The 20,951-nt window shown below is 38.6% G+C and overlaps 1 protein-coding gene across 2 annotated transcripts in view; it reads left to right on the plus strand.

The window, feature by feature from the left end:
- Positions 1–4,831, plus strand: part of LOC117422445 (signal-induced proliferation-associated 1-like protein 1) — a 99,666-nt gene extending 94,835 nt beyond the window's left edge. For both annotated transcript variants that reach the window (XM_058987356.1, XM_058987357.1), the window contains exons 21-22: positions 193–271; positions 899–4,831. In XM_058987356.1, the coding sequence (XP_058843339.1) occupies positions 193–271; positions 899–1,042 (223 nt within the window). In that variant the 3' untranslated portion in view covers positions 1,043–4,831. The remainder of the gene's footprint in view (positions 1–192; positions 272–898) is intronic.
- Positions 4,832–20,951: the final 16,120 nt, after the last annotated feature.

A 20,951-nucleotide genomic window follows, 5' to 3' on the forward strand; every position in this document is an offset into this window, starting at 1 on the left:
AGCACCACTGCAGTCAGCACCAATTACTGGCACTGCATTGAATGGATGTGGACTAGGATGAGCATCTCTGTTTTCTTAGGTGCTGGCTCATGAGTCTTGCGCTGAGACTGCCAGTTGCTGGCCCTGTTCTCTGAAAATGCACCGGGTTTCACAATCACTCACTGTACTCTTTGCTTGTTTGTTTCCTTGCAGTGAAGTCCCTTCCAGCCTCACTGGGAAGGTCAGTCAGCTCGAATCAATAGTGAAACTACTTCAGGAAGATTTAAAGAAGGTAAGAGCAATTCATAGCTGCTACTGTGGTTTACACGAAAGAGGAGTTGTAGTTCTGGGAGAGACTGCAGGACTAGTCCTCATCTGAAGAAGCTGCATTTTAAAACCAGGTATCACAACAGCAAACTTTTCACTCACTCTGTTAAGCAGTTGGTGCAAAGGGTTATTACTGGGTATCATTGTGACTTACCAATGTTGTTTTAAATCACTAGGCATGGTTGAGTGTTAAGTGCGAGTTCGTCCCCTGAAATGTGTCCCCATTGGGAGACATTTACATTTCAGCAGTATCACCGCAGGACATTTCTGAAACCACCTGCTAATTAATGATCTAAGCAGAAACTGCAATAGAAAATGATGCAAAACTCACTATTGTTTGGATTCACAGACCCTGGTCAGCAATAATCTTGGAATTCCTCACCTAACACGAGGTAGATTAGTGCTAACCAGGGTCTGAAACCAGACCAATAGGACATGAAACAAGCGAGAAAAAAAATGCTGCTTGTTGATAGAAAATGATCTAAAATATCCCTTTAATATGGAGCTGGTGATGAGGGAGGGAGTTTACTGTGTATGTAATCTGCGCTGCAGTGTGAACCGCCGGACTGACTGAATTTCTCTGTTGAATCAGGAAAAGGAAGACAAAGCCATGCTGCAGATGCAGGTGCAAAGCCTCCGAGAGGACAACCAGAGGCTGCAGGAGGAGTCTCAGAACGCCTCGGCCAAGCTGAACAAATTCACAGAGTGGGTGTTCAACACCATTGACATGAACTGAGCCTTGAGACTGATGAAAGAGACTGGGAGAGACACAGAGAGAAGGAGGGGGGGTCCCATGGCTGCCAGTGCTGGGGGTGGGGGTGCACAGGGGGTCTAGAACACTACGTACAAGCCTTCTGACAATGGCTACCCAAACAAGAATCTGGCTACTTTTGACTTGTGGTGCCTTGGCTGTGGATTTGACTGGTGGATCTGTAGTCAGCTTTTCACGACGTCTGACTAAATTGGTGAACGAAGGCTTCGTTCCTGGCTGGAAGGAAAAATGTGGTCTACTTTTTCCAAAGAGGCGGATATTGATGCTCAGTGACTGGGCTGCGATTGTTTGCTGTCTTGCTTCTCCACACATTCCCCGAGTTGACGCAGAAGAAATACATTCCGAGCCCAACCCCTGTTTCACATTCATTTCTTTATGGGGTCCATCTGTGATTTAGGTTGTGGCTTTCATTAACTGCCATACACACTGCAGCCCTGAGCTTTTTAACCCAAACCACTGAGCTACTCAATCCCACAACCTTCCACACTGCAGCCCAGCGCTTTCTTTGTTTCATGAACCTCTTACTTTCCATGCTCAGCATCAGATCGCTTAATGATCCAAGTGCTTTTGTTCTCACTGGCAGCCGTTGGGCACTCCTTGTTAAGTTTTTACTCGAGAGAATTAGGAATAGTAGTTTTTGTATGATTGTTTTTAAGAAAGAAAAAAAGACAATGACAGAAAGTAAGCAGTTTCTTTTTTTTCTGATGCATATCTCTTGGAACGCTGCTGTGACATTGTGACAATGTAAATCTTTCCAAGTTTGGTTCCTTTGGCCTCGGTACTCAATGCGGTGATGTGGCCAGTGCTCCACTGGCTTAGATATACAACTGATAGTCTTTGTGATTTTACTTAACTACAAAACGCAAGGGTCCATTATAGCTTGTCAGCACAGCTCTTGTCCTGAATTTTCAACAGTCCAGAAACTGCCTCCAATCAAAATTGAGCCTGCGATGGTATAATCAAATCCTACTCATGAAAAGCATGGGGTGCCACCTCAACAGTCAAAACATCTGGTTTTAATAAATTGTATATTGACACTACTCTTGTTCTCTTGCAAAAGTGTTTGGTTTTTTTCGGTATGTAACTTTGAGATCCCAGCACGGCTGCCCTATCCTTCTCTCCGATCGCAAGACATAGAAAAGCAGTCTGAGATCTAGGAGACAGTCACAGGATTTCTAGGATCTCAAGGTTTTATTTTTGCTATCTGTACATTATTTGATGTTGCCGGTTTGGACTCTAAAATATATATATATATATATATATATATATATATATATATATATATATATATATATATATATATATATATATATATATATATAGTGTGTGTGTGTGTTTGTTAAAAAGTTAATAAAATTCCACGCTGGAAAGGTAAAGTGATGACCTTTTTAAAAGTAGTTTCCCAAAGAACATTTTTATTTTTATTTTATTGCATATGTATACGGCATGTCCCATAAGTCAGGCATCACAGGCAATATCAGTAGTATTGTGGTGATTTAGGATGTTCTCTCTCAAATCAAGCGGCCACATGTTGACTATCTGTACCACACATCAATCAGTTCATTCCTCTTTGCTTAAAGATGTTTCAGACCTAAAATAGAGACATCCAATATTAATAATTGTGTCTGTGTTGCCTGGTTTATGGCACAGCCTGTATGCTAACCCACAGTAAGACATCTTGAAAGTGTTTTATATTAACCCAGTTTGTTTGGAAAAATGAAAGAACTTTGTCACCTTTGGATTCACATCGGTTTACTTGGAAGTGAACTTGGTTTGTTTCCTTGTTTTTCTAAACTGGATTTGCTTTTATGTTGCCCTCAAACAGATGAACCGGATTCAGTTTGTATACTCAAACGAGTTCAGTTTGATTAAAACAAATTGCTTGAAGCTTCCATATACTGTATGCTTTAAAACAGAGTGACTCGTTTTGAAATAAACTGCCCAAATGAGTGTGAATAGGTTGTTATGAAGTGCAACAGCCTGCAAATTACACTGAAGATCAAGTGGTAAATTCCAAAAACGTCTTTGTCTGGTAAACAAACATTTTGACAAGTGCACTTCATTGTTCAAAGATGCACGTTTCTAATTGTACTAAATTCTACACCTTTAGGGCTCTAATTTTAAAGCAAGTGCAATGCTTGGCACCTATCCTATATATATATAGTAAATAAAACCTTTTTTTTAATATTAACAATGGCAAACAACCCAAGAACATAACTGAACGTGCACCTTCCTGAAATTGCTGTGTTTCTTGTCACATAAATTTATATTATGTGGGGTTTTTTTGGTTTTTTTAAAAAATGTATTTCTCTTACCTTCCACTCACTTCAGAAATCACACTTGGTGTTTTTTAATAATGGATTACTTAATGTCCACGACAAGGTAAAGAGCCTGGGAAAGGGTTTGTGTTGTTGTGTTGTACTTTTTAATTTAAATGTAAGAGCATTGAGGTACAGTAGACCAAACAGTGAGGTAGATAAATCACTTTCAACCAAATGTATATTTGACCTTCTGGGACCAATAGAATTCAGATCATTCATGTCTTGTAATGGTTATAGTGAGAACGATATGCAAGTCAGCCACCTGGAAGCGTAATGGTAGGTCTTTGGTGTGAAAGGGTGTCTGCCACTGTCTAGGCTGGAAAACTGATTAGGCACAACAATCACTAGCACACCTCATGTGGTTTTCTGTTATGGAGAAACTTTGAAGTGGAATCACTCCAAATAAAAATGTTGTAGCACCAGCCATGTGTAGGACACAGTGCCTGTGCTATAATGTGTTGAGTTTTCTTCACGATTGGTTGATGGGCCAAAACAGTCTTCAGTGGTGTCCTTTGGGGTTGGTGTGAGCCCCACACAGTTCTCTGGTTTTAAATGTCTTTAATCTGCATTCAGGTGTAATAGTGCATACTGTTTTGAAAGGGACACTTTCCCTGTTCATACCCCTCAAACGCACATATTAAATATTCCTTCCTCTCCAGATGGAAGTAATAAAAAATGCCCACGGGGAGCCCACACATGGGGTAGAAATCCCTTTAACGTAATGTTGTGTAAATCTGACAGACTTGAGTTTACCTACTTGTGTTTGTATGGATTCAGGCGCCTTGTTTTATCAAAAGATAAATGCTAATTGATTGCCCGTTTGCTCACTAAATGAGATGGCAGCGCTGTGATAAGAACGCATCAGAGGAGCAGACTAATATAATATGTTAGGCACATGCTGTACCTTTCGATCAGTGCAGACAGAGTTTTAACAGCGATCACCCTATAAAAAAGCCATTCAGTATTGCAGACTATCATCACCATATTGGCAAATGTGGCCTGTGTTGACCTTATGGGTGCTATCCTCATGTATTAATATTAAGATGTGTATGCATAACAGCCTTTAATTGCTTCCATGCAAACCCTATCTAACCTGATATCCTAATTGAATGATTGTGGTAAGTTATGAGTCTCGCCCACGTCTAATGTAGTTTACCCACTGAATAAGCAAAATATGAATACAGCACATCACAACATGGTAGGTACATTGAGGATTTGTTGTTATAGATAATTAATGAGCAGAGCTAGAAAATAACACTAGGAAGGCTATTGTATTTTGGATTGTGAACCCAGTGGCAAAGTTACTGCTCAATTTATGAAGCTTTTTAAAGCGATTTCTTTGTTTTGTACATTTAATTGCTGTAATGTTTCATTTTCTTTGTAATTGCCCACTTTTTGTTTTATTTGAATAAAAAGCATAGTTTTGCTTTTGGCTTGGGTTCCCTTAGATTTCGTCATGTGTACGTGGTTTGAAAGGGAATTTTAAAGGATTGCCACGTTTGTGTGCGTTGTGCTCGGGTAAAGCAGGAGAATGCTGCATTGGCAAAGACTCATACGCTTGAAGCATGATTTTGAATTCTCACAAAGTTTAATCTTGAAGCATTGCAGAGAGCTGCGAGCATCAGTAGTGTACCTCTAAAGCAATACTGTATATTCAGCATCGAACCATTGAATCTATCGAGTGCAGGTTAGCCATCGGTCACTGCAGTTGAGACTGAATTATCGGGGTCTATTTTAATGATGTAAACAGGATGTAAATGCTGTCGTTATTTAACCCTGTATTACTGGTCCCGCTGGTGGTTTCCCACAGCATGAATCATTTATTGCCCCCCTTTCAAAACTGTTCCAGTGGGTTAACAAACTTAAGGAAGAAGGTATTTGCATCAGACAGTATTGAAATAATTATTACAGACCCCATAGTAGGCAAGGTGAACATTGACGTTGGATAAACAAATCAGTGGCAGGCAGGCACCTAGTGCAACAAGATGTCAAAGGTGAGTTTACCAGGGAGTAAAACTGAAAAAGGGAAAAGATCCACAGAGAAAAGATGGGATTACAACAGCCACCTGCTATACGGAATGCATGTCTCAGATTGTTAAAGTGCTCGATTCATGGTTTCACAAAACCATTGTGACTCTTAGGAGACACAGCGGTTGGGTACCAGTCTTCCAGCAACAACAAAGTACTGGGCTGCTGAGTCATACACAAGCATAGCCCATAGCCCTGTATTTCAAGGTAAGATTTTCTATATTGGTTATTATTTAGCTGTACGTAGTCAAATGTACGGCTTCACTGGGATCTGCTGTAGTTGGTCACTGAAGCCTCGTATCGGATCAGTCTGTTGCTTATACTAACTGCCAAAGCACTGGTTACTATCCCAATCATAACACTGCAGATTTCACATGGGGGATTCAGCAGAAGTACCCTATCCCAACCCTACTTTTAAACTTCACTATTTTAAGTGGTTTTGTTATAAATTCTCTGAGCATGTACACTTGAGCACTTTCTATGTTTTATTCCAACAGAATCCAATTGATCAATTCCAATGCAAAAGGAATCTATCTATCTATCTATCTATCTATCTATCTATCTATCTATATATATATATAGCTTTTTCAGAGAAGTCTGCATCTTTACAGAGTCTGTGACTTAAATGACGCTTTCTTTCTAATATACGCTGCCTTGGTTATTGGTCTGTATTTTATTGGTTTTGTTTTTCCAAGTGAAAATGTCTTAATCTTGTTCGGATTATATGCACATTTAACGAATTGAATTAACAAAAGTACTGTTTACATATTCTATGATCTTTTTTTTTTTGTAAAACGTAGAGGTTAACAAAAACAAATTCAATTTGCAGTGATCACAGTATTAAAGTTTCTTTAAGAAAATGTATTTTGTTGTATTTTTTTATCCTGTCCAATCATCATCACACCAATCTCAATCAGGATGGTATATAAACTCTATTTTTATTCAGTCTTCTGTGTTTGATTACGGTCCTTGAAATAATTTATTTCCTCTGCGGGGGAGAATTTCAAACCAGACACTCATTTGCTTCCAAACACCAATGTCTTGAGCAATGTTTACTAAATAGCATGTCTCCGATTCTTGCTTTTTCTATCAGTGTCCTCCATAAGTTCATGTAAGAAGCTTATCTTTTGCTTCTCAGACACCTTGCAACATGAATTAAATAATCAGCAGGGGATTGGTTTGATTTTCCGTTTCTGTGTGGCTCACCTTAATATTACAAAACAAGTAGGTTAAATGTAATCCATCCTTTTGTTTTCCACACTTCAACTCCAACTGTTTGATGGTAACATTGCCTAGCCACTTTATTAGGACCTGTCTCCTCGATTGAATTTGGCATTGTCCCCGGAGCATTTTCTTCTGATCTATCCTGGGTCCCTTGACCCCTCTGGATAGCCGGACAAATGCTGTACTTTACTTAAACATCGTTGTGGATCAAGTCCATCCAACAGTGCCATGCTACCTGACCTTGCTGCCGATGCTGGCCCAACACCAAATTATCAGTATTTGGGCAGCTATTTCTAATGCTGTTGACCGACTGCAGAGGCTTTTTAAGAGCGACACAGATGAGCTGTATTCCCAGCTACTTCAGCCAGTTTGTTTCATTGAGTGTAATTTAAAGACTAGCGCAATTATTTCCAATTCAGTCCGGGTCACAAAATTAAAGAAATGGCATGATGATAATGACGAGAGATGAGAGCACTGATCACAGCATATTCAAATGTGATCAATCTACACTGCGTAGCGAGGGACAGCCCTTCTAATTACACTGCAGAGAAACGCGCCTTGGTCGAGTGACATGCCATTATTTGCAGGAAAGCGGGGCAGAGGTTCATTCATTCCTCATTACTTCGCATTCTTCCGTAATGAAGCTGACCATCCTGAGATGGGGCTGCAATTAATATTTCAGGCTTAAATAATGAGACTGGCTTACACTGGGAAAGGGGATATTACACAGTTCAGTGACAGTCTAATGAAGTGTCCCTTTGTCAAGAAAGCAGCGCTGTTGGACTAACACGGCTAATGGACCTGAACAGCGAGAGAGGGAGAACCACGGCTTTTGAGATGATCCAGTCTTCACCACTGCAGTAATCACAATGGTGTGTGTTTTTTTTATGGTAACAATGACAGCATTAGTTTTGGAGCAAGAGCATCGGACATTTTATTTCTAAAGGACCCGAGAGTAAGGGTATGTTATGGAAAACAAGATGGCTGAAATGCAACAAGTTTTTCAGTGCTCATAGTACAGTAACACAATACTAATCTGCAGTGGTAGGGTCAAGGAAGGTTCATTCACATACACTATGGCAAGCCAAATTGTCATTTAGAGATATCTCAAAATCATTCAGAGATATCTTAAAATATTTTAATCATGTACAGATCTTTAAATACTTTCAAATAAGAATTAGAATTTAAGATATCTCAATACTTTCTGGATATCTTAAAATGTACTTTTAAATAAGATATCTTAATACAATTTTGGTCAGGTTTGTCATGTGAAAAAAAACAAAACCGTGTTTCACAAAGGAATGCCACTAAATGAGTCGGTTACGTATCTGTTCTCATGATTAAACTCAAAGCTTCGAAAGTAACCTTGCCATCATTTTCTTCTGATGCCGTTTGAGAAACACAACTGGGAGAAGGGCAGGTTGTTTATTCATTCACACTTTGAAAATTTTGCAAACTTATACTGACTTTTTAAGGTTTGAATTAAGTTTGTGATCTAAGGTTAGGATTAGGGTTAAGTGTACGGGATGTGTATATGTTCCTGGAGGATTTGTTGGAATTTCCAGTGTGCATATTTGCTAAGGCTGCCACCTTTTAAACCTGTAAAAGCCTCAGTTTAGTTTGCTAGTAATAAACCTTTAGAAACTCCATAAACTGTAAACCATCAGGCTCAATTCACTTATTACCCAAATTTTAGGTGTGAAGCCCTTCATGGACTTATGCAGATTAGCTTGTTATTTCATCTTTAGCTTCTGCAAGAGGGCGGAGGCCGGGAACGATCTGGTGATCACGCACACCACTGGCAAGCAGCTTCACCATTGTGCAAAAGAGCTTTCAACCCCATCTCCTCATCTCACCAACAATCCTTAACAGCAGTGTATTACACAGCACCGACCATTACACCTCAGGCTTCTTAGAAGAGAAAGCTTCCTGCAGAGAGAATAGCAGATGGAAGGAGAAGTAGGCACTCTTGAATGCACACTAAATTTCTGTCTTGTTTCTTAGCAACAGACCCCCTTGTGTGAAGAAAAATCAGCCTCTGATTACAGGCCAGCTGGGGGAGTGTGGAGCATGACCTAGCAGTCGAGAATGACGTTGTCTTTAATTAACTCAAGCACTAGGACGTCATCCTTAAGCAGGGCAAAGGTTAGGTCAGACACTTACGTGAAGGCGTGGGTGTTGTTCCATCTATTTCTATGCACTCCTGTGATGCATCTCTTTCTAATTTTAGCAGCAGGAGGATGTGCAATTATAAAAATAGCCAGCAGTTCATTTTAACAGAATACCGGTACTGCAAATTGCAATTGTCCAAATAATGTGTTGGAATTGATTAAAGGGGAATGGGAATTGGAATTGGGAATTGATTAATTGATGTAGTTTTGGGTAGCTCTCACTGTACAGTATATGTAGTGTTCTGCGTTTTTGGTTTTTATCTTTAAAAAAAAGAATAAGAAATCCGGGAGTTTATTTTACATATATTAAAATAAGGATAAAATCATAAAGAAAAAAATGTTTTTAATTGAAACATCTGTAAAAATGGGGGGGAGGAATCTCAGTATACACACTTTACATGTGGAATATGATGCATAGCAGTTCTGGTTTCTGATTAATAATGTCCCTGGCATGTATGATGAGCAGAATCTGAGCAAGTCAAAGCTACGTTTTCCCAAGTTAGCTGGTATTTTACAAACGTTTGGGCAATCGCTGTGTTGACGGAAATAGTATCTACAGAAGGTATAAACATGACATCAGCACAAAACAAGCCAGGTTTATTCACCTTGAAATCATACAAAGAAAAGAAAATTGACAGATCAGGGTGGTGTAAGCCATCGGGAGACGCATCAAATATCACACTGTACATTTACAACAATGCATTCCATATAAGTTTACTAACTAAAGCATCACCTTGTCGGCGTTAGGCAGTGTTTTAGCTGATGGACAGACAGTACTTTCGCACAAAGTCACCACATACCTCTCTGCAATAAACAGTGGCTGTCCAGCAAAGCACAGTGCTCTGACTAACTCATTAACACAGTCATTCTGTGCTTTCTTTTTATAAAAGCGCGTGTAAAAGCCGCATAAATGGATTGCTTGTCTCAGTTCACTTTCTTGTTTTAGTTTAATGTGTCGCTTATTTTTCAGTTTGTTCTTTTATTGTCAGTGCGAACATGTACCTCAATGCAGCAGTATTTGCAGCGCTATGCATCCTCTGCCTCATCTGACCCACTTCTGCTATTTTTGCTTTTTGTATACTTCGAAACGTTCATTTTCTTTTGAATATTCATAAACTGATTTACGTTTTCTCCCCATTCCTCATATATTATATATTATATTTTTGTGCAAGTATTTCAATTTAGTTTTTGATCAAGCTAGTAGTTACTACGCCCAGCAATTGATACAATAATCAGACTTTGACTGGCCATCATAACAGATAATGTGTTTATGAAGTGGCAGAGAACCACGTTTGAACGTTATTTAATCGTCTGACGTCAAAACGTCTGCTGTATCCTAGAATACAGTGTAGGTCTGCTTATTACGATGGCAGTCAAAATAAAACCGCATTTTAATCAAAATATTTCCTAGAAAATAGTACCGGGAAAATATTGAATAATAGACAAATGAATCAGTAAAAATCCTGTAATATTTAGGTAAATTAAGGAATAAACCGCAAACGCGGAACACTTAAGTATTTGACAGCTGCTGAATGTCTAACATACTCTTTCCCCTGCTTGGTAAAGCACTCTGAGCACCATTTAACGGGAAAAGAGGCACTTGCACATATTTATAAGGAGAGTTGATTGGACTGGGCTGAATCCCAGCAGGATATTTAACAAATATAGCAGAGTTAGATGAATGGAAATTCAGACAATCTTTTTAAAATATTGCTTGGATGATGCGTGTTTGGAAGGAGTCCACCTGCAAGCTGGGAAAGCTTATGTCTGCATAACACTACAAGATCCGTCTATCGATGTTATATGTAATGGGCCAAAGTATGCATTATCTCATCATTTTCCATATATATAATGTCAGTATTTATTATACTTGTAACAAACGTTTCCTCTGGGGATAATTGCATTCATTGCAAATGGGATTAATTCTAGCATGATAAATATTTCAGTGTCCTTGCAACAGCAAGTATGGTTTTGTCCGGACGCACAGGGCTTTTTAAAGAATGAACCCTGTCTCCTGTCAACACCACCTGGAAGTTGGTTACTTATTCCCGGTTCCTTATTTGCGGTGTAGTTGACAAAGCAGCGTGTCCTTTTTTCTGTGTGTTTTAACTCACTTACACATCTTGCTCAATTAATTATATTGCTACTATTTAAAAAATAATCGCTCCTTTTTTTTTTTTTTTTTTTTTTTTAAAAAAAGAACATATTAATAGCAAATCTGTATCAGCAACATAGCGGTACCCTATATTACCCGCTTGTTTTGCCCCATTTATCCACCTTAGACGCCTTGCTCACTAAATATCGAGGTATACCTAGATAGGTTATCGTCTCCTCTTTGCAAAAACACAAGATTTTAGTGAGCAAGCCGTACCCCAAAATGTAGCCCATTATAACCAATACAGAACGCATGGGGGCACGTCTTTGATGCCCCATTTACCCCCCTTAGACGGCTTATTCTATTGCAGAGTATTGATTGGAAATTATATTGGTAATCAATAGAGATGTAAAATAATACTGTTAGTGAACTGTATTCCTTGAAAAAGACGATCACATAGGAAAGTGGAAGTAAAATACACGCGCACGTTGCAATAGCATTCATTGAAAGACACAGGAACTAGAATGACTCTTTTAACACAAAGTAATAGTAATAGAAGCTCAGGATAAAGTCATGTGCTTTACATTGACCTCTTTATAGAATGTTACTAGAAGTAAGAGCTGCTCTTATGTTTTGCAACATACATCATAAAATGAAGGGTCTTTATGCACAGGTCTATTCGACCAGCATTAGTCTAGTGGCCCCCCACTTTATTTATCCCTGATGGCACCTCTGCTGTGAACTACACTGTCTACAATTCAGTGCCCCACATTACTTAGTAATCCTTCACTAAACTGAACTTCTCTTTAAATGTGTAAATTATGCAAATAAATATTGTAACTAAGTGATTAAGTAAACCAATTTTTACATCAAATTTTACAAATAAAATAAATATTAATTGAATATAATTTACACACGACTTGGAGATGGAACAAAATAAATGATTCTAGAGATCATATTAACTGTGTTAAAGAACACTTTAATTGTGCTAATTAAACTAATTAGTGTCCGTTGAATTATCTGTCAGCAATTCAGGTTTCGGGACAGTGTTTGCAATACCCGAGGTTAAGGAATACACTGAAGGAAGGGTACTGCCTAGGAGGAAGGGCCCTGCTCTTTAGACAGCTGAACAATACCATGTGAAACCAGGGACACTGAAACGAAGTGTCTGAAGAATCAGCCCCACAGTCTGAGACCCTCCATCGCATGGATGGAGCTTGTTGTTGATTAGTTTCCCTATTCGGAGTGATGACTGTTTGCAGCTTATAAAAATGTAGCTGGTGCAAGCTGTGAGTTATATTGAGCTTTGGGGGGCCATTTGTGAGTCAATGAAGGGAGAGTGCTATTCATAGCACCTCGGATGCAGTTCCAGTTAATGAATTCCATTAATTTGTGTGTCTTGTTGTTTTATTTTTAATCCCACAGGAGTTTCTTTCCCCACTTAGTCTCTTAGCTCACTGTTCTTGCTTTTCCATGAAACTGTAGCTGTAAGCTGCTTGTCATCTCTAGAAACAGCATAATCCGAGTCACAGAGTTGAAGGAGCAGCTGGGATGGCTGCCGCTCCTGATTTTATTTCCCCCCTGGATTTCCTGAGTGTCTGAAGTTTCTCACACTCAAGTTCTTGCTACATTGAAAGGTTTGTGTCCTTCACACATGGAACCTCGATTCTGTGTTAATGTACCAAGGGGTGTCATTTGGAAAATAAGCAGAACTACTACTGTGGCCCACAGACCGGGCTGTTTCCCATAATTCAATCCATATGCTTTTATATATGATTTCCATTTGCTTCAATTGTTCATGCTTGGCAGGATGTTATCACTGATCTGAACATCAAACAATAATACATTTGTTCAAATACTAGGACATTATGCATAGATGAAACGTAACTTATTCCTGTTTTCAATGAGTGATCCATACTTATGAAAAGAAAGCAATGTACGCATAATAACATTAATTCTGTTTCTAAGCAGGTAGCAAAAATCACAAAGGAGATGACGCCTGAACCCATTAATTCCAGCTAACGTCTTCGGCCAGCAACTTTACCGAAAGAGTTTCTCTCTCCTCAGAATGGGGCTACGTTGTCACTTCGCTCTGGGCTGGATTCCAAGCCTGGTTGTTGCTGTGGCTGGACAGTGCATTAAGACATAGCCTAACAGAGTCTCTGTTTGTGTTGAATTTGCTGACTGTCCTCTCTTCCCATTCTGCTGAATTCACAGATATGAGAGAGGATGTATGTTTTAAACTTGCAGATGCACAATGTTGGGTGGTTGTGGTTTGTACAGGATTGATCCAGTCCCACTTTACGAGGCTCAATCTATAGTCCAGTCATTTTTGCAGCAGCCAGCAATCACTCTTACATATTTTTTAAAGATAAGGTTGACTAATTTATGAGCAACGCTACAAAAATTGCGACTAAAGCATATTTTTTAAGTTTTTATTTTGTGTTGGCAGTGTTACAGGAAACACAGTGGCTGCTGCTTCCGAGCTTCAATGCAAGCCTTTACCAAATGGTCTTCACTAGCGTGTTACATTGTATTGTAAAATTGACATATTATACTAAAGGACACAATTTGAAAGCACAGACACACCCTATAAATACACCAAACTATTGTAAATTATGTATTTCCTGGTGCTTTTCACGATTTGAAGTTTGAGACCTGGTTTTTACACCAAAATGTAAAGGAGAAATACACTGGGCAGCAATGTGGAGTAGTGGTTAGGGCTCTGGACTCCAGACCGGAGGGTCATGGGTTCAATCCCCAGTGGGGGACACTGCTGTTGTACCCTTGAGCAAGGTACTTTACCTAAAATTGCTCCAGTAAAAACCCACCTATATAAATGGGTAATTGTATGTAAAAAAATAATGTGTAAAAAAATAATGTAATATCTTGTAACAATTGTAAGTCGCCCTGGATAAGGGTGTCTGCTAAGAAATAAATAATAATAATAAATAGGGCATAGTTCTAAAGTAAAAACTAAAAAATTGTTTAATGAATACAATCTTTGTTTTTGTGATTTATAATAAGTCAGTATGTCTTATAACAGAATTATTTTTTCACAGTTTGAGCAGCCAGAACCTCCCTCACTGCACACAATGACATGTCTTGTATTAAGAAGAGACACCCTACACAAGCTGTTTTAACGTACACGTTAACATTTCTTTTTTCCTTTTGTAGAAAATGATTGCATTTCAGTATGAAGACCTTGATAAACCTGGCTCTTTGTGTCTTAATCTGTTTTTCCCGGCAAATGCATTTAAATAAATAAATGATTAAACACACAAGAGGAGAGCAGCTAATCCTGTCAAATGCGGTGTCGACAGATCATTAGCGCTGTTGTCCGGTAAGAACTCCAGTTGTTTTCATGTTAGGAGCTGAGAGCAGGCTGTCTCAATTCCACCAGCACCACAGAAACCTGATCCCAAAGTAACATGGCTTATCTCACTTCAGCACTACACCCCAACCAGAAGACTTGTACTTACTGTGCCCATTATTCCACCAGAGGAAGATTTATTTTATTTGTGTAAACAGGATACTAAAAGCCCTTCTAAAAATATCTTATCTGGCCTGATAAAGCAGCTTCTTTTTTCTAAAAAACACCAATTCTAGAATAAGAAACGGCTTAAAACTGATTAAAAGCTACCATATTAAATGTTTCTTTCTGAAAAAAAATCATGTGAATGCTAGGGATGTTAATCTACTTTAAAGTGATGCAGCGAACAAAATAATTCATTAAATCACATCTGTTTTCCATTAGTCTAAAATGTGCACTTTCATTTCAAAACATGATATCTGGTACTACACACACTTGAAGACATTTATCAGTTTCTATGCCGTACTCTCAGGAAATCTATTCCTTGCACTTCCTGGGTCACTTCACTTCAGCAGTGTCTTCAGGGTCAAAGTGTGTTACTGGCTGAAAGCATGTCATTCAATCGTAGAAGCAGCTGGTTGGTTAATGACAGTGTAGAAGCTGTTGAAGGGGTGGGGACAATCTCACCCTCCAGCTGAAATGACTAAGGAAGTGCAACACTGTCTGAAAGCATGGCTTGCAAGCAGATATTTCTTTAACTTTGTGTTCTGTTGTACTGTAGCAAAGTCTCTCAAGGGTAACAGTTTACATTAAGTGTCTCTAATTACTGTGTATCTACACAGTAGTTACTTAGTAAATACAGGTGTAGTTTCACATAATTGCAATGTTATTATGTATGGTTACAATGTACTTAATATTTTTGCACGATATATGTAAGTACACAATTGTATCAGAAGAGGGTTAGGATTAGGGTTATATCATGATTTGTATGGAGTTGGGCTTTATTCAATTGCACAGTGTTTCGTTTTGTTTGTTTCTTTCACACTGATATATGTAGGTATTCATATAAGGATTTTGTTAACAGAACTTATAATTGGTTAATTAGGTATTTTTAGGAATGCAGGGCTGGGACACCTGAAGGCACTTGTGGGAATGAGGCAATTCATAAATTATGAGCAATTTACTACAACAAAATGCACTGCACATGTGAGACCTATTTACCAAAGGGAAGTGTACAGGTGATTCATGGAATTATATTCTTAGCTACAATCACCTACCAGCTACTTTTCTTGTTACATTTACACTTTTAAAGAGTTGAAAGCTCACCCAGACAGATGATTGGAATGTGAGAATGACTATTAAGTGCTGAGAAAAATGATTTATCGACTGAAACCAGAACTACGACGCAAATACCATAATATAGTAAAAGAAATTAGATTAATTTCTATTAAAATACTGTGTATGCATAATAACAATAACAGCAGATAATGATATCCGATCAAAATATGCATTGCAGGAGCCTGTCAGAGATCTATTAGTGTTGATTTGTTAGTTTCCAGCAGCCCTGCATTCACCTGGCTGGTGAGTCGTTTTCTAATACAGATGTATTGCTCTGTACTGTTAAATACATGTATTTGTACTGGTCAGTAGTAGAGACCAACTCCTATTTATCTCAGTAGAGGTGGGACTGGGTTGTCTGCTATCACATGCTATTTCTTTAACTGCATACTGCTGGACAAAAACAATTTGGGCTTTAAGATAATCAAACAGTGCATAATGATTTGTGTTATAATACGAGACACTATTCTATAATACGAGGCACTATAATAAGAGACACATGACGTATTAATTTATAAATCACAAAACTGAAGGTTAACATTAACTGTCTCTAATTACTGTGTATTTACATAGTAGTTATTAGTAAATACATGTGTACTTACACATAATTACAATGTTATTATGCATAGTTACATACATGTACATTTTTTTGCATGACATAACCCTATCTCTAACCCTAACCATTTTCTGATACAATTGTGTGTGTATATATATATATAGTGCAAATGTTTTTTACACATTTAGTACATTGTAACTATGTATAATAAAGTTGTAGCTGTGTATGTACACATGTATTTATTATGTAACTACTATGTAAATACACAGTAAATAGAGACACTTGTTGTAAAGATTGTGCTCGTGAACTACTATGAAACATGCATGCTGTTTTTGATCATTTAAGTAATAAAACATTAACATTAGAGCCTATGATCAATTAAAGATAGATTGATTAATGTCAGCTTCTTGCACTGACAAAAACCTCACCCTCTCGACTTCTCTCTACAGGGACTAAGAAATGTGGCATCAAATCTGGGACAAGACAGCAACTGTGACATTCAGAGCACAAACAGACCAAGAAAACCTTGTTTGCAATGAGGCTGAACTCACAAATCATAAGGACAGATGAACACACTGATGCAAACCTACCAATAGACACACAGACATAAAGACTCAAACATACACACAGTGACACATGGACTGCTGACACACGCACTTAAACACAGACATAGAGACGCCGGTGTCCTGTCTGCTCTCTGATAGGTAGGTGATAGCTAGCTGTGTGTGTGTGTGTGTGTTTTTTTTATTCTAGGAAGGGGGAAGCATTCTAATAAAAATGATTTTTTCTTCACCTCTCTTCAGGGAAGAAATGACTTCATCTATTTCAGTCTGCTGTTCCTACTTCACTGCACCCTTGGCTTGGGATGCTCTCTGCTAAAAAAAAAAACAACCTACCAATTTATATAAATGCTTAAGATTATAATAAGAAAAGACCCACCACACAGGTGCAGTGGTTACTGCAAATATAGTTAGTAGGTGTTGCTAAGTAACACCTTAACTTTACCATCACTGTGGTTGAACAGATACAAATCAAGTACCGTTAATCGTTATTTTTACTTTATCCTTACTGTTTCACACTAATGTATAGGACTATGTCAGTGTAGAGATACTGGTTTGGGACTCCACAAGGTGAATGGAGCACAGCTACTGTACAGCAAACTTCAATTTTGTTAGGATATTTTGAAAAAACTATTTTGTACTCACTGTTTTGTGAGAGTCTGGTTTGTGTAAAATACCAGTGTGGTGTGCCCACATTCACAGTATCACAGCCACTTTCTTGTGTGAAATTATGCTAAGCTACCAACACCAGCGTTTCTACTGCCACTTTCTGTCTCGATGTGTTTCATCAGTGGCTCCCACAATATATTTCAATATGGTACGCTAAAAAGGAAACTTTTAAAATTAGCTTAATTGGTGTCTTCAGTGCTTCTGTACTTAAACCGATCACTCTTTCCTCAGGATATTTCTTCTGCAATTATTTTCTGCAAAATAACTGTAACAAAGAGATACCTGTCATTTAAATATTTCCTTAACCGTATCTTATATATAACTACCGTTCCCCTTTCTACACACTAAAGGCCAATACAATATAAATATTTCAATTTTTTCAATCCTGATGTAATCAGTGAAGAAATTCTGCCAATGTCTTAAACATTTGGCTCAACAAGGAATTAAAACAGAAAAGTAAAATAAGTTCCTTATTGCTTTTAATTCTTTTTTTATAAATAGCATATTCCCAATCCAGACGCAAACCCCAGTGGTATCAAATGAAGAAGTTAGTTGCTTAACTTATTTGACTCCTCTGTACACTGTTGTGGGAGTCTTTGTGGCTGAATTCACTGTGGAGACCATTTGTCTTTGAAGTACTTCTTTTGAAGTAAATTCTGCTTTGATACGTGATAATGACACCCCATGCAACATATAAGATCAACTAACAAAGTCACAGGCATCAATATCTTCTGGAGTTAAGAAATATTGAAATGAGAAGCCCTGCCAAATCCAGATCACCTAGATCTCAATCCTTGGGTGATTGTAATGTGATCATCCGTTCTCTGAGTAATTCCATCAGGAATGGCATGTTCTTTGATTGCTGATGGGTCTGTCTTGGTTCATGTATTGTGTTAACTCTCTCTCCCTCTCTCTCATGGGTGTCACTGAAAGCCAATTCATTTCGCTGTGATGTTTCACGGGTCTTGCCTTGCTTTGTCATTTTGTCTGAGACCTGACACCCGGGGTCTTTCATTATCTGTATAGTGGTGTTTTAATTAGGGTGAATTACAGCAGAGGTGTTTCACCAGAGCTCTTTACTGGAATCTCACAGAGGAAAGGGAGTTTTATGTGATTTGTCTTGTCTAATAATTAGCATTGTATTGCTATAATTGTTTGTCTTACTTTTAGCTGATGGCTTGAAGGTGTAAAGTAATGACAGTGCTGGAGAGCTGAGAATGGAGTGTTTAGACTAGTGCTCATTATTAGGGTGCAGGGTAATGACAGGAATGGAGTGTTTTAAATAAAGAGGTGTCACATGTTGGATAGGTACAACATATTAGCTGTTTTTTGCAATGACAGAGAATTTGAAAGCCTTGGCTTCTTTTCCTGAGCATCAATAACATTGTTCTCTGCACCTCATACGGATTTGGCACGCATAGTACAGAATTTCCCTTAGTTGGCACTTACTCAACAGGAACATTAATATTTACATCAAGATATTTTCTCTTCTACTTTTAGGACTGGGGAAATCTGTCATCTATCACTCATCTCTGGTTAAATTCCTGCATTATTCAAGACTGAAACAAGCACAGTACTTGCAGTTTTGTGAATTATAATTGCTCCACTCTCCACGCTCAGTAGTGAATGGCAGAGGGGGTATTTAGGTCAGGATTGAGTCTCAGCTTCCCTGCTCGCTCTCTCTCTCTCTCTCTCTCTCTCTCTCTCTCTCTCTCTCTCTCTCTCTCTCTCTCTCTCTCTCTCTCTCTCTCTCTCTCTCTCTCTCTCTCTCTCTGTTAGCTGAAAATCAATTTTTACAGATTTATACAGCATGTACAGACGTGCTCAAATTTGTTGGTACCCCTCCACAAAAAACGAAGAATGCACAATTTTCTCTGAAATAACTTGAAACTGACAAAAGTAATTGGCATTCACCATTGTTTATTCCATATTTAATAGAAATCAGACTTTGCTTTTGATTTTTTATTCAACATAATATTATAAATAATAAAACAAATGAAAATGGCATGGACAAAAATGATGGGACCCTTAACCTAATATTTTGTTGCACAACCTTTAGAGGCAATCACTGCAATCAAATGTTTTCTGTAGCTCTCAATGAGACTTCTGCACCTGTTAACAGGTAGTTTGACCCACTCTTCCTGAGCAAACTGCTCCAGCTGTCTCAGGTTTGATGGGTGCCTTCTCCAGACTGCAAGTTTCAGCTCTTTCCATAGATGTTCGATAGGATTCAGATCAGGACTCATAGAAGGCCACTTCAGAATAGTCCAATGTTTTGTTCTTATCCATTCTTGGGTGTTTTTAGCTGTGCATTTTGGGTCATTATCCTGTTGGAGGACCCATGATCTGCGACTGAGACAGAGCTTTCTGACACTGGGCAGTACGTTTCGCTCCAGAATGCCTTGATAGTCTTGAGATTTCATTGTGCCCTGCACAGATTCAAGGCACCCTGTGCCAGGCGCAGCAAAGCAGCCCCAAAACATAACCGAGCCTCCTCCATGTTTCACTGTAGGTATGGTGTTCTTTTCTTTGAAAGCTTCATTTTTTCGTCTGTGAACATAGAGCTGATGTGACTTGCCAAAAAGCTCCAAGCAAATTCCAGTCTGGCTTTTTTATGTTTTTCTTTCAAAAGTGGAGTCCTCCTGGGTCTTCTTCCATGGAGCCCACTTTCGCTCAAAAAGCGACGGATGGTGCGATCAGAAACTGACGTACCTTCACCTCGGAGTTCAGCTTGTATCTCTTTGGCAGTTATCCTTGGTTCTTTTTCTACCATTCGCACTATCCTTCTGTTCAATCTGGGGTCGATTTTCCTCTTGCGGCCGCGCCCAGGGAGGTTGGCTACAGTTCCATGGACCTTAAACTTCTTAATAATATTTGCAACTGTTGTCACAGGAACATCAAGCTGCTTGGAGATGGTCTTGTAGCCTTTACCTTTACCATGCTTGTCTATTATTTTCTTTCTGATCTCCTCAGACAACTCTCTCCTTTGCTTTCTCTGGTCCATGTTCAGTGTGGTGCACACAATGATACCAAACAGCACAGTGACTACTTTTCTCCATTTAAACAGGCTGAATGACTGATTACAAGATTGGAGACATGTGTGATACTAATTAAAGAAACTAATTAGTTTGAAATATCACTATAATCCAATTATTTATTACCTTTTTAAGGGGTACCAACAAATGTGTCCAGGCCATTTTAGAATATCTTTGTAGAATAAGCAACAATTCATCTCTTTTCACAGCTTCTTTGCTTTATTCTATGACATACCAAAGGCATGCAAGTATACATGATAAAATAGCTTTTAATTTCATCACTTTTCAGGAGGAATAAAGCATTATTTCAATGAGCTGTAAGGGTACCAACAAATTTGAGCACGTCTGTAAATAAGATTGTGGTCACTTCCAGACCAACGCCAGTGTCAGTTGCATTTTAGCCAGAGTGGCCCTGGTTTCAGACGACACTCAAAGCCTCAGTGCTTCACCCCAAGAAATCAATCCACAAATGAAAAGCACAGTCACTGACAGCACAGCTAACAGTAGCAGGACCTGAAATAACTGGTGGTCGCCGATAGCACTAAACCATTGTGACTGCTCAT

The sequence above is a fragment of the Acipenser ruthenus genome, chromosome 15 (assembly GCF_902713425.1).
Source record: "Acipenser ruthenus chromosome 15, fAciRut3.2 maternal haplotype, whole genome shotgun sequence".
Taxonomy (NCBI): domain Eukaryota; kingdom Metazoa; phylum Chordata; class Actinopteri; order Acipenseriformes; family Acipenseridae; genus Acipenser; species Acipenser ruthenus.